Source organism: Netta rufina (assembly GCF_964035555.1).
Source record: "Netta rufina genome assembly, chromosome: 1".
In the NCBI taxonomy this organism is placed as follows: Eukaryota; Metazoa; Chordata; class Aves; order Anseriformes; family Anatidae; genus Netta; species Netta rufina.
Window position 1 is genome coordinate 138,849,913 of NC_140123.1, and position 21,034 is coordinate 138,870,946.

At 34.5% G+C, this 21,034-nt stretch overlaps 1 protein-coding gene across 1 annotated transcript in view; it reads right to left on the bottom strand.

Moving 5' to 3' along the window:
- The window catches only part of PLEKHA5 (pleckstrin homology domain containing A5), a 65,552-nt gene that overhangs the window by 16,959 nt on the left and 27,559 nt on the right, over positions 1-21,034 (bottom strand). The window contains exons 8-17 of the mRNA XM_084290808.1: positions 19,972-20,055; positions 17,069-17,188; positions 16,311-16,364; positions 10,584-10,664; positions 4,958-5,020; positions 3,724-3,804; positions 3,440-3,589; positions 1,986-2,087; positions 784-895; positions 485-531 (exon numbers count right to left, since the gene is read on the bottom strand). Coding sequence (XP_084146934.1) covers positions 485-531; positions 784-895; positions 1,986-2,087; positions 3,440-3,589; positions 3,724-3,804; positions 4,958-5,020; positions 10,584-10,664; positions 16,311-16,364; positions 17,069-17,188; positions 19,972-20,055 — 894 coding nt within the window. The remainder of the gene's footprint in view (positions 1-484; positions 532-783; positions 896-1,985; positions 2,088-3,439; positions 3,590-3,723; positions 3,805-4,957; positions 5,021-10,583; positions 10,665-16,310; positions 16,365-17,068; positions 17,189-19,971; positions 20,056-21,034) is intronic.

Here is a 21,034-nt window from a genome sequence, read left to right on the forward strand (position 1 = left end):
TGACAATGTCCCTTTAGAACTGTTACTTCTAGCCAGACTTTCAGAGGAACTAAACATTTGGGAGCTCCCACAGTTTCAGCTGCTCTTGTGGGTGCTCTGGCCATCTGAAAACCAGGTTCAATAGGTGAATAAACAAATAAAGCAATGTATTTATTCCCATGAAAAGTGTGGTGGGGACAAAAAGCAAGTCCGAAAATCAGGGTTTATATTTCTAGGATAAGAGCCTATGAGGCTCTTATGAGGAGAGGAAAAGGTGAAAAATGGAAAAGAGAAATACTGGCGAGAATATAAAGACAAATAACAAATGAAAGTGTTAGAATTACTAGCTATCATTCTTCAAAATTAATTCAAATTGCAATATTTTCAAAGAAACATACTGAATACATACTTCATACCTTATAAACAGTTCAAATAATGTTCATTTTTATCATATGTACATTAGAAATACAGTGATGCTGAAATTCTAAATATGATAAAACCATACCTCATTTTTATATTTAATAGCTGAAAATGTCCTTGATCCCATGATGCCTGTTTGGGGGGCAGAGAGTAGGAGGAAAGAGAAAAATTGTTTTCACTAAATAGATTATAAAACAGTATAAAAAGGTATAATCTGTTGCTATCAAATACACAAATCATCAACTTAAGACGTCTGATTACTTCATCATTCTCAGCAATTCTGCCATTATTCAAACATACAAAAGCAAATATGTTTATCTTACAAAAATGCATATAGAATACGATCCAATCTCACTTCCTAAGAGTTAAAAACAACTAGTTTACCTCCATCTGAAGAGCTTCTTTGCTGTTTATGTTTACTTAAACCTTCCATGACATCCTGAATTCTCCATAGCTCCTTCTGAATCTGAGCACGCTGTATCCCTGCTGACTCAGTCTGCCAGTAAAGAAAGAGCATATTTAAGTGACAAACCAGAATACACTGCAAGAGAAAAGAGGGAAAGGAAAGCTTTTATTTCTTTTGACTATACCGCATATCCTTTCCCAATGAACAAAAATAAAATGCAATAATGACACCCTCCCATTAAAACGTAATATTCAAATGTTGTCAGAAAAAAGCTGAATGATGAAATCATTTATATAACATGAGTCTTATTTTGATAGTAATTTGCCAGTTGAAACTCCATTTAACAGAATGGCATCTACTCTTTACAAAGAAAATCAAAGCCAACTTTGCATAGGAGACCTGCACACAAAAGAAGAGGAATCATCAGTTCCAATTCTGAAATAGTTGGAGATGAACATGGTGCTTGCAGGCTAGCATATAAAATGTAGGCCTATTTGCATTTGTGGTTACACGTGCATTGGGTTGCATAACCAAATTTCTCAGCTCTTTGAGTTTCCTTGTAATCTCTCTTTCATTACTGCATACAAAATCAATCCCTAAAGCAAATAGCCTTTAATACCTCACAGCATAAACCACACCCATCTGCCCATTTCTATACATACACACACACACGTTTGTGTCACAGAACAATTCCCTTAGAAATTCAGAACTTATACAAATTGGCCAATCCTCCAGCGTATAGCACAAGCAACAAATAAGATGCATATGAAGGGTTCTGATGTTTAACAACTGAATACCTAAAATATATTTATTTATTTATTTGGATAGAATGATTTAATTACATTTTAAAATATTCACTTAAAAGAAGGGATTTGTATAAACATTTAATATGACTGTCATAGCAATTAAGGTCTGAGAAAAATTCCCTGCTTGGGACACGATCACTCAAACAGAAAGAGGAAACATGGGAAAACTAACACCATAGCTTCAAAATATAGGAAAAGCTGAAGACGCCTGCAGAACTTATGAACTTCTAATTTCTCTTTATACTTTGCTAATGTACCACACATCCTCCTTCCTCCCCTCCCCCCCATTTGTGCACAGTTTTTAAACAAAACCACAGAAAATGAAAACTACTTAAATGCATCTTTTAAGACCTGAATTTCTTCAAATGCCACACCTGAATTTCTCCAAGACGATCAAGTTGCTCCTGCATATGGTTCCGTGTTACTGTTACATCATACTCCAGTTTATCATATTCTCTCCAAGCTCTTTCCAGTTCCTAAGTATGTAACAAAAGAAAAGTATTGGATATGTACTTTGAAGTTAACAAAAAAAAAAAAAAAAGACTTTTTTTTTTATTCATTCAATGTCATGAAACTTCAGGAATTAGCTCATAGATATTGGCAATAAGTATCGTGTAATTTTAGAGAATGTCATGTTTAAACAGCTTTTGCATTTTCTGATGATACTGAACAAAATACAAACTAACAGCGTTTTGTCTATTCACAAATTAAAAAATAGGCCAGGGTGAAATCTTCAGAATATGCTGTTACAGTTAGCAGGCATGCATGTCTCAAGTTGTCCTTCCACAGGGTCAGAAAACCCACAACAATGGATGCAAATTTCTCTATTTTATCACAAAGAATAATAAAAAGATAGTAGCGCAAGGCACGTGCATGTATATGCAATTTATTATGCAAGACTACTGTAAGTCATCCAACCCTGCCTGTAGGGTTACCAGTGAATACCCCAGGCTTGCTAATACGTCACTATATCTGTGAAACTGGTGTGAAACTGGTGTGAAACACCAGAAGGAAGAAAATGCAAAAAGAATCCTAGAGGCCAGGTTTACCACCCCCCTTACTAAGCCTGGATCAAGCAATTTACTCTATTTAGCATAAATTAAAAAGGTGATGAGGGGAGTATATTTTGAATATTTCCTTTAGAACGAAGATTTTCCCTCCTCTGCTTCCATTTTCCTCATCCAACCAATCCCTTTTACAACATAGTTCAGACAAAAAACAGTATTTCAGGGCCTACATCATATCAAGTTCACCACAACAAACCAATGTAACTTGATGCTGAAATGCTTTTTTGGATACACACAAGTAAGCAAACATGTTTCTTTGCCTCGTCTCAGTGTAGAAAGTATCATGAAGTAGAAAAGGACAGTAAATAGAAACTCCTTTCCTTTCTTGTAAGGTTTTCAAAAGTGCATGACTTGAATATCTTTGAAATACAATGGACCACTATAAAGACAGACCACAACATTATTATCTTTTCATTATGTAGTTATTTTTCACTTAAAATAAATTACGTATCTGATGGAATATCTGATAAAAATCTATGTTTTCCTTTACTTACTATCGCATGAAATAGCTTATTTGTTTTATTTACTTCTTTCGTAATCACATACACATTATAAAAATACTGCACCAACTGGAGTCAGTATGCACTCAATTCCTGGCAAAAGCAAAATTCAAGAAAGACTACTCGGTGAATAGAGTGAAAGTTCCAGCTTTGAGGTTTGTTGGAATGTAATGAAAAATAACTAGAGACAAACCAATTAAGAATACAAAGATAATTGTTTAATGGTCATTGAGTTTTAACTGGCAAGAATGTATTACTTACTGCAGTAGCTCGTGATACTTCTCGACAAGTGCCCAGTAGTCCATTCTGCAAGTCATCTCTCTGTAAGACTACATTTTGTATGGCTGCTGGATTATCTGCATTCATTTCTATTTCCTGACTTGCTGATAGCAAAGCTTGCTCAAGCGTGTACTATTATAATAAAAAGAATTATTTTTAATGTTCTGCATCATTGCGCTGATTTTCATTTTATTTCAGTTATCATTGTTCTGATAATAAGCATGTAAAATAACATCCACTTTAGGTAATAAATACAATTGTCCTACTTTCTCCTTGTGTAGCTGTTGAAGCTTCTCTTCCAGTGCTTGTACAACTTTATCTTGTTCACATAGACGGCTAAGTTTAGCCTAGTATATAACAGAAAACAATCACAGTTAGGATTGTTTTTAACATCTTTAGTAACCAATACGTAACTTCATCAAATCATTACGAGAAGCTATTTAAAATTTTATTACCACAAAACATGAATTCTCAAGTTCTGAAGGCATCAGTGTTGCATGTTCGAATTAACTTCAAGAAACCTTCTTAAGATAGTACAAAAGTGATATTGTAACTTGAAATAACACTGCTAAAAACATGACTTACGATTCTACAACTGGACCTTTACAATATAATAATACTGTTTTAATCAACATATTCTTCATTATTATAAAGAATATTGTATCATTCTTAATCCTTCCCATGGCTTACTTCAGGTGTTAGTTTTTGATAGTTACTTACTAATACCAGACATACTCTGCTCTGTGTTGGCTCCACTCTAGGCTTAGCTATGACTAAAACTGTTCCACTCCAGCTCCCGTTTGGAGTAACTGTTCAGTGGACTCTAATCAATCTGAAACTGTTTACTTTTCTATTTGAACAAATTTTTGGTTCAGTTTGTGCCACTCTGACTTTTTAAACTGTACGTTAACACTGAAAGCCTGCTTTCTTTTGTAGCCTTAAAATAACTTGCTTAAATGTGCTTAAATGTGCTTAAATCAGTAAGTCTACTCTTAGTTGCATTATGCAAATATGACTAGACATTCATATCTACGCATACACAGTATGACTATACATGTGCATTTTTCACAAGCAATCTCCAAACTGACCTTAATTACCAAGCCCCTTTTCTTCAGTAACTAGCAACTCAATACTTTGAAAGGTAACTTCCCATGCCAAATTTCAGTTTTGGAGCATCAGTCATATTTCCTGAGAAATTAGTTTTCTCATGCTTATAACTGAACTACATAGTTTTTTCTTTCTAAATAAATTCCTTTCTACAAGCATTTCTTCTCTGAACAGATAGAATGCTTAAAGTTTCGGTCTAAATTGTAACCATTCCTGCATGTTACAAACTTATTAAAAAAGTCCTACATCTTCCCTCAAGTTCATGGACCAATTTCTGATGGCAGTCACCTATAGGAAGTGCATTCCAAACCCCAAAATCAAGGGAGAGATTATCATCAAAATAAAAAGGCAAATAGCAATATTTCCAAGGAAGAAGAAATACAAAGTACTTACATCAATATCCAGCTCTTCAGCTCTATATTTGTATAGTGCACCCCTACATTCTTCTTGAGTTAACTATAAGGAAGAATAATATTGCCATAAAACAACTTAATTTGACTATGAAAATTAAACTAATGTTTAGCTTAGAAGTTCTAATACAGCAAAACATCTTTTGCTTGAATGCCAATGTCGCATTAAACAACACATATTTAGCCAGTATATATTACTTAAGGTAACTAAACGGAATGACAAGCAGGCTGTTGGTAGAAAGTTATATAAACAGAATATGCTATGTTTCTAATGCAAACTGGATATTTAGGAAGATACAACTCAATCAAACATGGATCACGTAGAAAGAGTAAACTGCCAGAGTACACCCAAACACAGTTACACATCATAACGTATGTTTCCATATCTGCATTCTAAATACAGGGACTCATTCTACTTGGAATGAGTCATTCTATAGATCCATTAAGATCAAGTACATTCACAAGGAGGATATTCTGATGCAAATCTGAAATCTGAATGATCTAAGTGTACAAAGTATCTGTAAAATATATCACATCACATACGTACACCCAGTAAGTGTTGCCAAATACTTTTCTGCCTACTTTTTCCTACGGATGTCCCCCAGGACGGAATTCATAGTATGAACACAAATGGCAGAAACAAAAATCCTTCTGTTTTTAATTTGGACCTATGCAAACTTGTCTTCTCACGCTAGTCAGCATGTAAGTTATCCTCCCCAACTACTTTTATACAGCCCCTCACATTAAGTTCTTACCTCTTTAAGTCTGTAAATTAACCAGTAACAAGATTTAAAAATATTCTACATGAAAAGAGGCATCTTTCCATTTTAGATAGACTGTCATATACTGTATCTATTTACTGTTCTATATAGTAAATACTTACATAACACTATCAGCCTTCATATTCTATTTAATTAAAAACGTGCACACTGAGTCTCAACATATATGTTTTCTTTTCATGTGTATAGCATAATTAGGTCATCATGGCTTAGTAGTGCAAGAAAGACTATAAAAACACAAGTCCATATTAAAGGACATTTACAAATAAAAGGACTAGGGAAGGGTTAATCAGACAAGCATTCCAAACACAATAAATCTTCAACACACTTAAGTGTTTCATTTCAAGACGTTATGTCCACATACCTCATGCAAATGCACCTGGTGACAATTTAGAAGTATGTATAGTGTATTAAAACCACAGAGTAACTTTCTTTGAAATGGACATTTTATGAAAATGAGAGTTGGAATATGAAAAAAGCCACAGCACTTTTGCACCTCATGAACGTCATAAACATTAGCATTTTAAGATATCTATTCAAGCCCACACCGTTGTAGAGTTGTGTTTTTTAACTGTTGATTTTATCTTAATGAGAGAAAAATGAGGAATGGAAATATTTAAAAAAAACTCATAAACATGGTCAATATAAATTTAAGGCCAAATGTCTTTAACTTACAGTGAAAACCTAGGTACATTTCACAACAGATTTTACATGAGAAAAATAAATACATCTTTGCAAGACACTGCTCAACATTCCATATGCCTTGCCTAGCATTTTCTTTTTCCAAGTCAGTATACGTATGTGTATTTCTTTTATTAAAGAGTCATTTCTTTTGCAACAGTTCAACCTTAGTTAGAGCAGAGTTGAAAAAAGCTTGCTGATTTAGAATCCCTGTCCCTGCCTTCCTCCTAGAAGGAATATGTTTTACATATTCAGAAAGTGAAACATTTTCAAAGAATACTATGCATGTGCTAATTCCTCTTATTAAAATTCCACCACACTTTCAAAATTGCTGCCAACTTCTTGCTTTTGTCTGTATTTCTTAGTTTGCCACAACAGACACTGCTGGAGAGCTACTTCCACTTTCTACACTTCTACTGCAACATTTTACATAGACTTAACACAAAAGACTCTGAAAATGGTATGAAACACTTAATCCATCTCTGACAAAACGGCGGCTTCTCTTTGCGCAGCACATCTATAAATCAGCTTAAGGCAAAATGCATAGAATGCTATCACACTCTACTGGAATTGTAAGAGGAACTGCAGTAGACAAAATGCAATTACACATTACAAGCAAGGCTAACAACGTCATAACCCTGGAAAATGCATTATAAGAGCTCCAACGATCAAGTTATTGAAATGTATTATATGTCACGTTCAACAAAAGCCTCCTTCACCAAATCGTCCATACAAACGCTTCACCAGAACAGTAATTACAGCGAAAGAGTGCCACCTACTGAACCACTGACACAGCTTGCTGCAAGCTTCTACAATTTTCCTCGACAATTTCCTACTCAAATACAAAAAAAGTCCATCTGTTAACGTGCTGAAGTACACTACACTGTGTGTTACCATTAAGTAGCAGCACCTTGAATTCTGAAATGCAAACTGCACAGCGTTCAGCCAAATGTGTAAATGCGAAAAAGTAAAGTGACCTTAATTGAATCTTGTATTCATGCTGGAAATAATTTCTGTTAATATGCCAGTCCCACTGGTTAAAATGGCCACATTCATATTCAACTGATCTTCATTGTGAACATGCATATACAACAGAATTTAATGATTTTATATTGTTAAATTAAACTTTCTAGAGAACGAGCTGTCATATACCATGTAGTCCCACCATTAGATACATCATCATGTATGTCAAAAGCCAATACCAGATGAATAATGAAAGTGGATAAACCCACCACGATGGACACTATACAAGACGTCTTCATTGGGAAATTTCTTCTCAAATAAATGTAAATTAGGCAAATCTCCCTCTTGAGACACGAGCAGTTAAACCTATCTAACCTGCCAATATAAAATACATTTATGTGAAGGTATGACTTCATTATCTTATAAGCTATTTTCAGATTCCAATAGCCATTTTGTCTCAATAGCTACATGGCAGCAAGTTTCACATCCTGAGAGGACACTAAGCATCTCTGCAAAATTACGTCACTCAGGAGATTAAAACAGGAGAAAATATAGGACATTTTGTGGGAAGCATAATACTGAAGTCAACCATGATTTATTTATTTTTTTTAATAATTCTAATAATAACAAAAGGGGTAGCATTTTAAAGTACTGAGAACAGATATCCAAGTTAAGAAATGGATGTCATCTTGCTGAACTCAGATTTTCATTTTCCCCCCTTTAGTAAACACATACACACGTAAAAGGAACTGAGGTTAATTCTCTCTCCCCCTTTCCCACTTTAGAGAATGAGATTAACACTCCTCACCCCTAGGAGTGTTAAAAAAAAAATATGTAGAAATGGGCCCAGGCTGCAAAAAGCCTGTATTTTTCTCATCTGTACATATGGAATCAATGCCCTGGCTTACACCTGCATACTTACAGTACAGTGTGTAGAACAGAGTGATGCAAGTCAAAGAACCACTGATTGTTGTAAACAAACAGGTCGCAAGACATTAATTTCTAATTAAATACAACTTTTTTGCTTTCTTTTACTTAATTCTGAATGAACTAAGTCATAAAACTGAACTGAATAGACTTAAGCAAAGGAAGGTCCTTTCTGTACCTGCAGGAATGCTTCTAGTCAACAAAAACTAGTTCAACTTGACAAGAAAATAGATTTATATCACTTAAACAGAGGGTTCTCCCAATTGTTGATACTTCTTTTAAATTTCAATGGCAGAGACAACTGGTGAAAACAATTTATGTTATTCGAATAAAAACTTATGTTACTTAATCTTTAAAATAGGCTACCAGAATTTTAATGTGTTAACTTTGCATTACAAAAATTTAGAAGACTATTTAAGCAGTGAAGTTTTAAGTATATTTTTATCCTTTCCAGGAAGTCAGTTTATGCAATATTTTGTAAAGGAAACTGTCTGCTTTGTCTGTAAAAGCAGGTCTTGGTGTTCTCCAACACATGGGTTCTTCTGCACAAGCCTGCCAACATATCGCTCGAACTCTTACCTGAAGAGACCACATCTCTAGTGACAAAAGGTTACTTAATCTTCGTGACCCATTAGATTCACAGTTTCTCTGATAAGAATCTCAAAAAAGATGCTTACTCAGTGTCAAATACGAAAGAGTGGCTAAGTCTTCAAGGTGAAGGCAGTACTTTGCGGTAATACTTTAGCAGCACAGCTTCATCAAGACAGCATTTTGAATTTTAGTGGTATGAATTTTAGCTGGGCAGACCAGACCAGACACAGCTGTACCTCCAATGCATCTTGAATAACATTTCAAGTTTTACCCTGACACATTCAAAGCACCTCTGATCATTTTAAGTATGCTGACTTATTTCTCTGACATACTCTAAAACAGAAACTTGATTTTCTTTTTTTTTTTTTTTAAAAAAAAAATTTTAAAATTTAAAAAAAAAAAAAAAAGTTTACAACAGTGAGGCTTCTTTAAAAAAAATAACAAAACTGCCTTCATTTAGGACTTGAGGGCACCTTACTTCACCTATTCCTCTCCAAATGGTTCCTTCAGGTTATGTATTAAAGCTTCTGTTTTGCACATGGGAGCACACGCTGGATGATTCTGAAATCAAAAGCACTCAAAGCATATTCCTTTACTCCTTTGGAAAGCTGAGAAGTCTCTAGCTTTTTTTTTTTTTTTTTAATCTCAAGCAAATCTACAATGGCGAGTGGACTTCCAAAAAAAGACCATCCATGAAATTAAACTCCAGCTGTTTTTTGTACCTTTATTTACCTTTTTTTTTTTTTTTTTTTTTTTTTTTAATTTTGGCTCATAAGGACAGAAATGTGAGCTTAAGAGAGCTGCTCAGGTGCTCCCTTCTGACTGGCAGCCAGAATTGCATACTTCATCTGCTGCAAAAGAGCACCAGCATTTAAGTAAGAACAATATCTTCATTGCAGTTGTGGCTAGAAACTTCTAAAACATTCTCTAATATGACAGGATCCATTGAGCTAAGCCCCAGTAAACCTAAGACACTGCAGTGCCAATGGATATGTATTGGCCATGCTCATAAGTTAATGCAGGTCTCAATTCTTGTACAATATTTCCATTCACATTTCTGATTCTTCTTCCATCTTACCATTTACAAACATCACTAGAAACTCTGTAAAAGTGCACTGTTAAGTCTGCTGTGACTTTATTAACAGACACTGCCTTTTGGATTTACAGTCCCCAGATCAAAGTAATTTTGATCCATCCTTTCTTTGGTAGCTAAAGGCTTGTAAGGTGCAAACAAAAACCTGTAAATCCACTTCCTAGAATGAAACAAAATTGCCAGAAATGACCAGGTAAACACCACTCACATGCTTTTGTAGTGGTCAAAATAAAGAAGCACCTTTGAACACTAATAGCATAGGATCATGCTAAGACAGATGTTGGAAGCTTATTGGAAGTTTTATGAACTTACTGGACACCTGCATAAGACACCAACTAATTAAATAGTCCAGACAGTTATTCAGAGGGGTACATTTAATACTTAACAACAAAAACGCAGCAAAAGCCATGCTAACGATATTGCAGCATTTTATAAAGCATGGATGACTTGTGGTTTTCCAAAGCAAATAAGAGAAACACCGATGTTATGAATAAATCTGAGGAACAACCAAAACTGTCACTAAGAAAAATTTTCGCAGATGATAAAGCAATTTCATTCACTATCCAAGACCTTACTTGCTGGTACAGTTGCGGTCTTAGCGCCGAGTTCTCAATCATAGTGTGAACCATGGTGATTAAAGGTTCATTCTCTTTCATCTATTTCAAATCAGGAGGAGCATACAGCAAACATCAGTTTACAGCATGGCTAGATTTGAAAGACGACACTGTAAAATATAGCCTCTACTTTAATTTTTTCTAATAATGCAATAGATTACATTTTACCCCATGCTTTTTATATATATTCCATCATTCAGTAATATCAAACATCTGACAAGTTCAATGACAGCAAACAAATGCAGCAAAACCACATAAAAATACTCAAACCAACGAAATGTTAATTGACCAAACCTCTCCTTTTTAAAAAATAAGTGCTTAAAATAAGCCTGGCTTTGCAAGATATAGAAATGAAAAGTATTATTGGATTATTCAATAAGAACATTCAAACCTTTATTAAAAATCCTTTAAATTATAGTTTTAATAACTCAATGTACATTAAAAAGATGTAAGCATCCTCTTGGAATACTGAAGAAAGGTTTAGCCTTACGTTCACGTATCACAAAATGCCTTTATATACTGCACTGTTTCATATACTTAGGAACTTTGAATCATTAGTCTTTGCATTTATCCACCCTCATATATAGTGTGCAACTACTTTGGGGCTTACATTTCTGAGCTGGTCAGACATAATTTCATATAATTTGTATTTATTTCCACGTGTGCAAATGAAAAAAACAGGTCCACTGGTTACTACAGTAAAAATTGCTTACATCTAGGATTTCAAAAGAGTATGCAAAATATACTAACACTGGATTTTTCATTTTAAAAATAGACCTTCCTAATACTAAGTGAAAAATTAAGAAAACTTAGCTTTCATCTCCAAAACTGCAAAGTAACTTAAAAAACACTATCCCCCTACTATTTTTGTTAGGCACTTTAGGACCTATTTAACAATAACTGCTTCATGTATGGTTATGCGGAAAGAAGAGTGTTGTATGTGTGTGTACGGATATTTATGACTGTTCACTCTGCTTTTGTGTGTGTATACACACACCATAAATTTGCTTTGCAATGTTTAGTTTCTCAGATTGAAAATGCTACAGAAAGCCAGAGTTTTTGATGCCTTTCAGAATTTCTTGCCTCTATCTAATGATTTTAATTATTAAAAAAAAACAACAAAACACCTAGGTTGTACATCTGGAGAAATATTTTTTTCTCCTTATAGGAAACATTTTTGTTGTGTCAGATACAGGACTTTTTGTTGTTGTTGTTGTTTTGCTTTGCCTTTTTTTTTTTTTTTTTTTTTTTTAACATAGTATGATCAGGTGGTAAGTTAATTGTTCAAAAAGGACAATTTTCTTAGGAAGGCAAGTTCACAATGCTCTGTTTGTGTAAGGCAGGGAAAAAAAAAAAGCAAACAACTGCTTCCATTTGCTTCATCTTCTACAGCACTACATAAACAAAACTAGAACTGATACAAGAAGTTGTTCTCCTTTACATTAAAATTTTGCCCAGAAAGTGGGTGCATTTGGTGATACCAAAAGATATATCAATAGTAAGGTCCAAAGCCAAGCTATCAAACTACAGACAACTGAAATATTTGTAAACATTAAAATTACTGGCTGAAATGGTTTATTAGCAGTATGCTGGTTTGCAAGGATTTTTATTAGGAGGATTTCAAGAGCTTAAGCCTATTCAACTTTTTTTTTTTTTTAAATATTTTTCTTTTGACTGATAACACAGTGCCAAAAATAATTTCTATGGAACTGTTAAGAGTTTTTTCATCCACCTGAGAAAAAAAAAGAAAAGCGTTTGCTCTAAAATTGTTCCGAAATAATGTTCTGTCCTCCAGCCAGCTCCAGCTTCATCTTATATGACCTTCTCCGGTATTTTTACTACCACTGGCTCTTAACCATGCTTACTTAACACTGTCTGAAAACACCAGTTACTTCCAGAAAAGTTCCAGTTACTTAAGAAAAGAGATCAAAAAGCAGATTGATATAGTAAAGCCGAAGTATCTTCATAGCAGTCAAAAATATCCAACCTTTTTTCCCCTTTAGGAAATCAATGCTTCAAAAAAAAAAGTCAGACATTTAACTATTGAGACATTCGTGAGAGAGTATGTACCTATCACATATTTGTTAACTAAAGCTAGCACACACAAGGCGATGTGCACTGCACAAAATTCAGTGCAGCTGGATACGGTGGCAATGCTCTCAGGTAAAGAGAACACCTCTTTAGTGCTCTTAAAGCATTACCAACAGGCTATTCTCAAACAGAAGCTGGACACTACTCACATTGAATAAACTTCTACGTAGGTCAAGGAAAAATGCTTGTTCATAACAGAAATCAGCCAATTTCCTCTCACTTAAAAAAAAATCGATTTTGTTTCTCAAACTTCTGTATAATAAAGGGGACCTCTTAAATCCTGTAATACGTTTGTTGTCTATAGATGTCACAAAAATCTCTACAAATTGGAATTAAGATTTTCTTTACACATAAGCAAACCGAAGCGTAAACTGCCTGATGCCACACAGCAACAAAACCAAATATAATCCAGCAGTCTTAGTTTTCTCAGTCAGCCATTCTAGTAAATACCTGTTTCTCCCCAGTCACTATCTTTGCTTTTCTCTTCACTGATGTAGGATAGAAAAGCCTCTCCCAGTTGGAAATACTGTAACACACCTCTTTGACATGTGATATACCTGAACAGCTCCATTACTGATGAGATAGGATCTGACTAGGTACTTTGTGTTTTAAACTGTAAACCCAAGCTATTGACAACTTTTTCTTCCTGCCTCTCCCTAAACTCTCTGCTGCACCTGATAATGCCCTAGGACTGACAACACTTCAGTCTGTACTGTTCTGGTGGCATCCATCAGCTGAAACAGCGGCTCCCTACCAGGGCAGCTGACCTCACTGACGAGATAACACTGTATGCTATAGGTGACAGACTGCACTCAGCTTGGCAGTTTTATCTGTTTCTTCTCAAGCTTCCTGAAGGTTAAAGTAGCTGTAACAGGACCAGCCCAAGCTTTTCTTCCTGCCTTGCCTCTGCTCTTTACTTCTCTGTGCAAAACAAAGAAAGAAAAAGCAGTCTTCCTTCCTGCCTTCTTTTCCAGCAATGCTGCTTCTGTGCAGTCTTTTTTCCACCCAGCACAGCCCCTGTCCTTGGGTCTGTCTTGTTCCTCTAGAAAAGAAAAAGGAAAAAAAAAGAAGCAACAGAAAGAACAAGAGTGGCAGCTGGGTCACCTCGCTACCCTTTCCAGGTAACTTGAAAAACACAATTAAGAGTAGTAGTAACACAAAGTGCTGCTAATATAGGACACAGAACTTGAGACTGAAACAAGAAACAGGTACAATACAAGATATGTGGCAACCCTATCCAAACATCTATTGCTCTGTTCTGTCCTTCTCTAATTTATGACCTTTTTCCAGAACCACCTTCATCATCCCACAAAGAGGGCAGTGAAGAGGAGGAAACAGGAGCAAAACATTGAGACAGTAGGGATGCTGGCTATTGGACCATCACTCCTTTATTTGACAACTTCTTGTTCAAGTTCTGTTTATTTTTTACACACCCCTTGGAAACCAAAAGAAAACAAAAAGTGAAGGTACCAGAAAAAGTGAAAGAAATATACAAACAATTTAACACCTAAACAATACACATAAATAGCCATTTCAACAAAGACTAAAAAAAAAATAATATGTAGCAGTGCTTGTTCATGAGACAAACCAGCCTGGGATAGGCTGAGGTCACTACAACAACATGCACAGAGAATTTGAGATAGCCTGAGTTCATTAGAAGAGGATTTTTTCAAAGAGCACCAAATGCTCTGAAAAAAGTATTTGGAAAAAAGAAAAGGAGTTTTTGATACTATTTATTTTCAGAGATTAAATAAGACTCAAGTGGAAATACCTCATTTAAATACATTGTGCATTTAAAAGTCAGAGGGTAAGTGATTATGCAATTTGGTTACAAATGTGGATAACTAGGAGGAAAGGCCTCAGACTAAGAGAAATTTAAGTCTTTTCTTTACAACATAAAGAAAAAATGATAAAGGACAAACTAGTAAAAAGATGTAAGTGAGACACTACCCCTAGAAGCAAGGGTACTCAAAAAGTCTCAGGAGACTTATTTAATACAAGTTGATGGCAGTATTATACTACAATAAGGGAAAGAAGAAAAACTGAGGAGAAACTAGGACAAATATTCCAACCTGCTCTTCCATGATTTTATGATTAATATATTTTAGACTTGATAATGATTTCTTACTGTAAGAAGTGCAGTAACTTCTTGCATCTTTTGTAGCGGCAATTATGATACGTTCATAAGATTTAGGCACTTCCCTAAATTAATTAAACTTATTAATTCAATTAATAAGTTTATCACATTACATTTAATCTGATGCAAGTTAAAAGGAAATCCTTTGCACCACTTTGCACATTATACAAAGGCCATTCTCCCCTCTTTATCCTGTCTATTACACTGACAAGCCTTGCTAATCAAGTAGCAGCATGGAAGAGTTTCACATTTCACATGGAGTCGTTGTTCCTTGGCAATTAATTACATTTTTGCATATGGAATTATTCCCTTATTCGAAAAAATCATGAACTGGAAATATTTGAGTTGAATTAAATATATCAGTCTAATTTAGCAATTAGGAAGGGCAGTTTTCCCTACTTTTAGGCTTCCTGCAGTCCTTTAAAGAAGATAAAATCCTTAGAAATGCATAGCTATCTAAGTGGATTGGTCACTGTTTATGCCTTGTTTCCAAGAGATCATAGGAAGATAAAGTCACTGGCAAATATGCACTTGCACGTACATGTGTGTTGAAATCCTACCACTGGAATATAGAGGACATAAAGCTAACTATTCTTAGAGCTTCTAAGTGCAATGCTGTGAATTATGCAATGCCGTTCTAAGTATTCTTAGAACTGTTAAGTGCAATTTCATTAGTAGAAAGAATATGAGAAAAAGCACTCAAGATTTCCATATTTTTTAACTAACAGACACATATATGCTTATATTTCCTTTAAGCTCTTATGATTGTCTTTTATACGTGCTGTTGAAAATTCACCATTTAAAAACTTCTCAAAGACAACTTGCAAACAAGTCCCATTTGATCATGCAATAAAGACGTAAAAAATGTGGTAACTGTTCCCTTGACAATAAAGTAAGTTGGCAAAGACAGACTTATATCCTCAGACCAAAAGTTAGCAGAATTTATAAAGAAGATCTTATATAAATCTTTAAGAAATAGCTGAGTAAAAGGAGAAAAAGCCATTAACCACACTAAGATTTATTTAAAAATTTTCTACATGTTTGACTTCCCTTTCATTTTATGTCCTGTGGAAACAGTTAATTATTCTCAATTTAGAAACTAAAATAATCAGAAGCACTTATTTTCTGCAAAATGTATGAGTATCATATGAGCTTGGAAATATAGTACCACTTTGGTTCACAGTTGTAAAATGCTACAATTAGTGTAATTAAAGGAAGGCTATGAAGAACAGAAAAATTAAGTGGAGTACTTGGAAAAGTTTAGTTTGAATTTATTTTTTCCATCACATGCCAAGTCTATAATAAATTAAGATACTTTGTGCTACCTAAAATCATCATGTATTAAATATCCAACTTCATAAAAAGCACTAAAAATCATTCTCCCCAAATATTTCCAGCTTGACAAGAGCAGGCAAAAAGCATTAAGAAAGGTAAACACACAAGAAAACTGCAAATCCCACCTGATGATCCAAATATATGGCATTCCTTTGAAGGTGATGCGAAAGAATCTCACTCTAGCAGGCAGCAGTCAGAGGGAAAAAGGAAGGGAAGGGACAGAAGGTGCAGAATGCATGAAAAGAGTTTTAAAAGATGTAAACTAGACAGTGATCTGTTTTATATAGAAATACAATGCCTTTTTTTTAAATGATCTATTAACAAGTTTTGACCCCAAAACAGAAGCAATGAAAGTTCACCATGAATCAGACTATGAACTAAATACTACGTCAGATTTTGGTTTTACACATAAAATATAGTATGCTCACATGAAATGCCTACTTAGACAACTATAGACAAATGCCTACACAGACAACTATAAACCCCTTTGATAAATCTGTTTTAAACATATCCTGATTTTTGTACAGAATTCATTAGGATTATATCTGATACAAGGCAATATAAACAATGAAATTAATATCACAATCTTTCACTGCTATTTTTGCTTATAACAGCAATCAGTTAGAAGCCCGTAACTTTAAACTAAACTACAATACATTTAAAATATTCCTATGTCATTTTAACTCAGCTAATATCAAAAAGCTATGAGCTAAAACCTCCAAGGGTTAATAGCAGAACATCACATACACAAAGAGACAACCGTAATCTATTCTACACCCACAGTAGTCTGAGAGTTTTGCACTCAGGGTACAGTGCAAACTGATTAATGAATAACTAACAGTTAGTGAGAATGGTACATGACACACATTGCTTTATAGCTGACCTTTGGGCTGCTGGCCTCAAGTTTTAGTTGCATGAGCTGTGCTAGTGTGTGTTCCCGGATACTACTCAGTTCAGCTTGCTGCCGTCTCAGCTTTATTAGCAGCAGCGTGAGCTCCTCTGGCTGAAGGAGTGCAGTGTGAGAAGCCAAAGAGTAGAAAAAAGGTTAATTGGTATCCTAAACAATACTTAACTAAAATAAGGGTTCTTAGAATCTTTCTCACAAAACTTTTTTATAGCGATACAACAAAAGATAACATTTTCCCAAATTGACCGCTTTCAAATATATAACAAAGAGTTAACTTTTAACTACTCAAAGCAATGAACACTGCAAATGCCATAAAAATCAGAGCATTCTGAATAAAGGACAAAATAAGTGGGGATTTTGCAGGAGAAAGTCTGTGTAGCCCTCAAACTTTTTCTGACATGCGTATCAAATTGAAGATACTGACTTAAATGAAGGGAATTAATTCCAACCCTTAGGATATCATTAACTGTACACAGACAACCATTTGAGCTTGGGGAAAGAATCAGAAAGTGCCCTCAGAAAATTTAGGTTTCTAAAACAGTTCTTCAAATTTCTGCATCAAGATTAAGAGTAAAAACAAAACAAAACAAAACAAACAAAAACAAAGATAACTGAATTATGTCAGAAACAAGCATCTTTAACAAAAAAAAATGAACTATCAGGGCAAAAAAAAAAAAATCAGTCCCTCCTTCCACAGGTCTGAGGCATTAACTTTTATGACTAAGAGGTACAATACAGCCTTAGGAAGGGATAAAGAACAGTATTTTAAACCCAAGATTATATGAATACACATATTCATATAATATGAATATGAATATAAATATATATAAATATATTCATATTCATATTATTTATTATATATTATTTACATATCACATGAATATATGAATATGAATATGAACACACATATTCATATTCATATAAAAGTTTGTGTTACACACACAAACTTTTCTTTTTTTTTTCCTAGGTAATTCTACAAAGCTTAGGTCAATTTGGAAAAATCTACCCGAATCATTCCTGGGAACCACTTCTATTAGCAACACTTCAAAGAAGATGAAACATTATTAACATCACAAGTATTTTTGTTATGTTCTTGTTTACTTCTGTTTCTTACACTTCTTCAGATCTAAATCTTAGGTTAAATATTAATCCAACATTTTGATTTACTTACAAGTTCTGTGAGCTTAAAACAAAAAACAAAAAACAGCTGCTTGTTCTCTGCCACAGTCACAGAATTTCCCTGAAGCAGAGAATAAAATGGCTCTAGAGAACAAGGTGTTAAATTACTGAAAACCAAATGCCAGGTTTTTAGAATAAAGAAGAAAAATGTCTTAGAATAATGCATGGCACTGTTGTGAGCGTGTACCTAAGTAGCCCACAAGAGGGAGCAAGGGATTTCCACGTAGCTTCAGTTGTCAAAACCATTTGCTTTTAAGGAAAACCAACACCAAAGCCAAATTGTCCAGTGGCCAATCTTGCTCTTATATTACCCTTTCAATACCTGGATTTTAAATATTTGATTTCAGAAACAATGCATAAAAATCTAGACTGCTATACAAGATACTTTCAAGTTCTCTCCAAAAATAAGTGCTTTCAGTCTGAAAATTTTTTTTCAAAGCCCAAGAAAACTTATATTTGGAAACAAGAGAACTGGAAGTAGCGTCTTTGAACAAAAGGAATAACGAATCATATTTTTTTCAAGATCAAAACTTTTTTTCATATGGCCAAATCCCAGTTTTAGCACATTAAGAATCAACTACTTGATGGTACTTAAATACAACGTTTGCAAGCTTTTTTTTTTTTTTTTTTTTTTCTCCTCAGAGGAGTCCGACCCTTCCCTTGACATTCACAGTATTGCAAACAATTTTTAACATATCTGTAAGTGCTGTAGTTTTGATATAACTCTTGGGACTCTTGCAACAAACATAACAGACTTTTGTTTAAAGAGCTACCTGCAGATTGTCCTCCTTCTGGCTCCTGTAATGCTTGTGTACTTCTGGTTTCTACGGGCAGAAGCTTGGACCTCCTTGCCCCCTACACCCTGCTCATCACCCCAATTCCAGTAGCACAGCCCAGGAGAGCTGATGGGGCCATGAACCCAAAGAAATGTCTGCGAAAAATAAGGTGCAGAGATAAGGCACCAGCTGCCAAAGGCTATCCCGTAAGTTGCTAAAGATGCCAGAGATTCATGCTGGGAAGTGCAAGAAACAGGGGGTTTAAGATGTGGAAGGATTAACCCAGGAGATGTTGCCCACGGTATGATTCACAGTCTGTAGTCTCTATTCATAACTGCCTCAAAGATTACAGAAAAAAGATAAACACAGTTAAAGAAATCAAATAAATTTAGGACAGTTTCTTTGCTTTTAGCCAAGAGTCCTGTTTCAGTTAGGGAGATGGACTGTATTCCCCAACATTATTTTGATGAAATACCTTCAATGAGAGCTCCAAGTCTATCACAGCAAAATGGGAGATGTTCAGAAGAGCATAATTTTAACAAATGCAGTTTTAGTATCCTTAAGATCTCCCCAAAAGAGTAAATGTTGTTTCTAGAATTTTCTTAGTAAGTATTGGAGAAGTAAGTATTCTGTGATACATCACTGAAATTCCTGAGAGGGTGGAATATATCAAAGATGATTACAGAAATCCTTATTTCTGAAAGAAAATCTGGACTTAGTGACTACAGAATATTAGAATTCAACTTAAACACAGAGAACTTCTTTACTTGTTTAAAAAAAAATCCACCAATTAAAATAAAGTTTTCATTTAATGTAAACTCTGAATAGACTAAGATTTCAGCGTTGCCTCTTCATACTTAAAGAATTATTCTTTAACTAAAGAAAGAAGATAAAAATGATGTACCAAATAAAAATACAACTCACTGTTTTGCCTTGGAGGCTCTGAGGAGTAACAGGCTGTAAACTCAGACCTGCTGGCATTGACCTTCTCTCAGGCACAAAGACATGCTGTACAAAAACAAAATCGCACAGTATGACCCATAGTTATCTAGAGACTGAGCAACTATTCAATGTGAAAAAAAAAATAAAAAAATTAAGCCATCTTCATGCTCATGACTTCATGCTCTCTCCTGACCTACCATCCATGACACTTCAGTAGGCTACCTCTATGTTTTAGAAATACCTGATTTCATTGTTCATATATTGTTAACAGCTATCTCATAGTTGTTGCCCTACTGACAAGCCCACATAAACAACAGCAATCTTAGTTTTTCACTTATCATTGAAAGATGTTTAAAAACCTAAGATCTTTACATAGGTGAGGTGGTTTAAATCTTAAGTTTATTCTACTGATTTTAAACCGTCTTCTAATCACCTACCTCTTAAAAACAAGTTAGCGTTTTTAAGTTAATGGGAAAGGCTAGTTATGTAACTAAAAAAATACAAACAACTGACGGGCATGAAAAAATGAAGAAAAACAGGAGTCTTGTGTAAAAGATGCTAAATATGAAATGAAATACTAATAGGAAGCATTACAGATGGTAAAAAATATCAGAAAGCAAAACATGGCTGAAACGACAAATAAGCACATACTCTGTATCACTGATCATAGTGATATTTCTCAGATTTGCGAGAAGAATTGATTGCTAAATTTCTAGTGCAGTTGAGACTTAAAGGATGCCAAAACAAAAAGACTCCTCTGTTTATTAGGGAACTAAATTTTTTTCAAAAAGAAGACTTAATAAATAACTGTACAATGTTTAAGCTGCTTTAAAATGAAGTTAAAGATTTTTTGCCTGCATCAGCAGACACTCCAAACTATAAGGATACCTGAGCTAAAGATTCAGGAAAAAGCTTCAGGAGCATTTTACACAGTCAACTCTAGGAAACCACATTCTAATTTTATATTCAACTTAAAGAACAATTCTTTTGTAATGAACTCCAGTCTCTTTAAAAACATGCATAACACAAGCATGACAGATAGAGT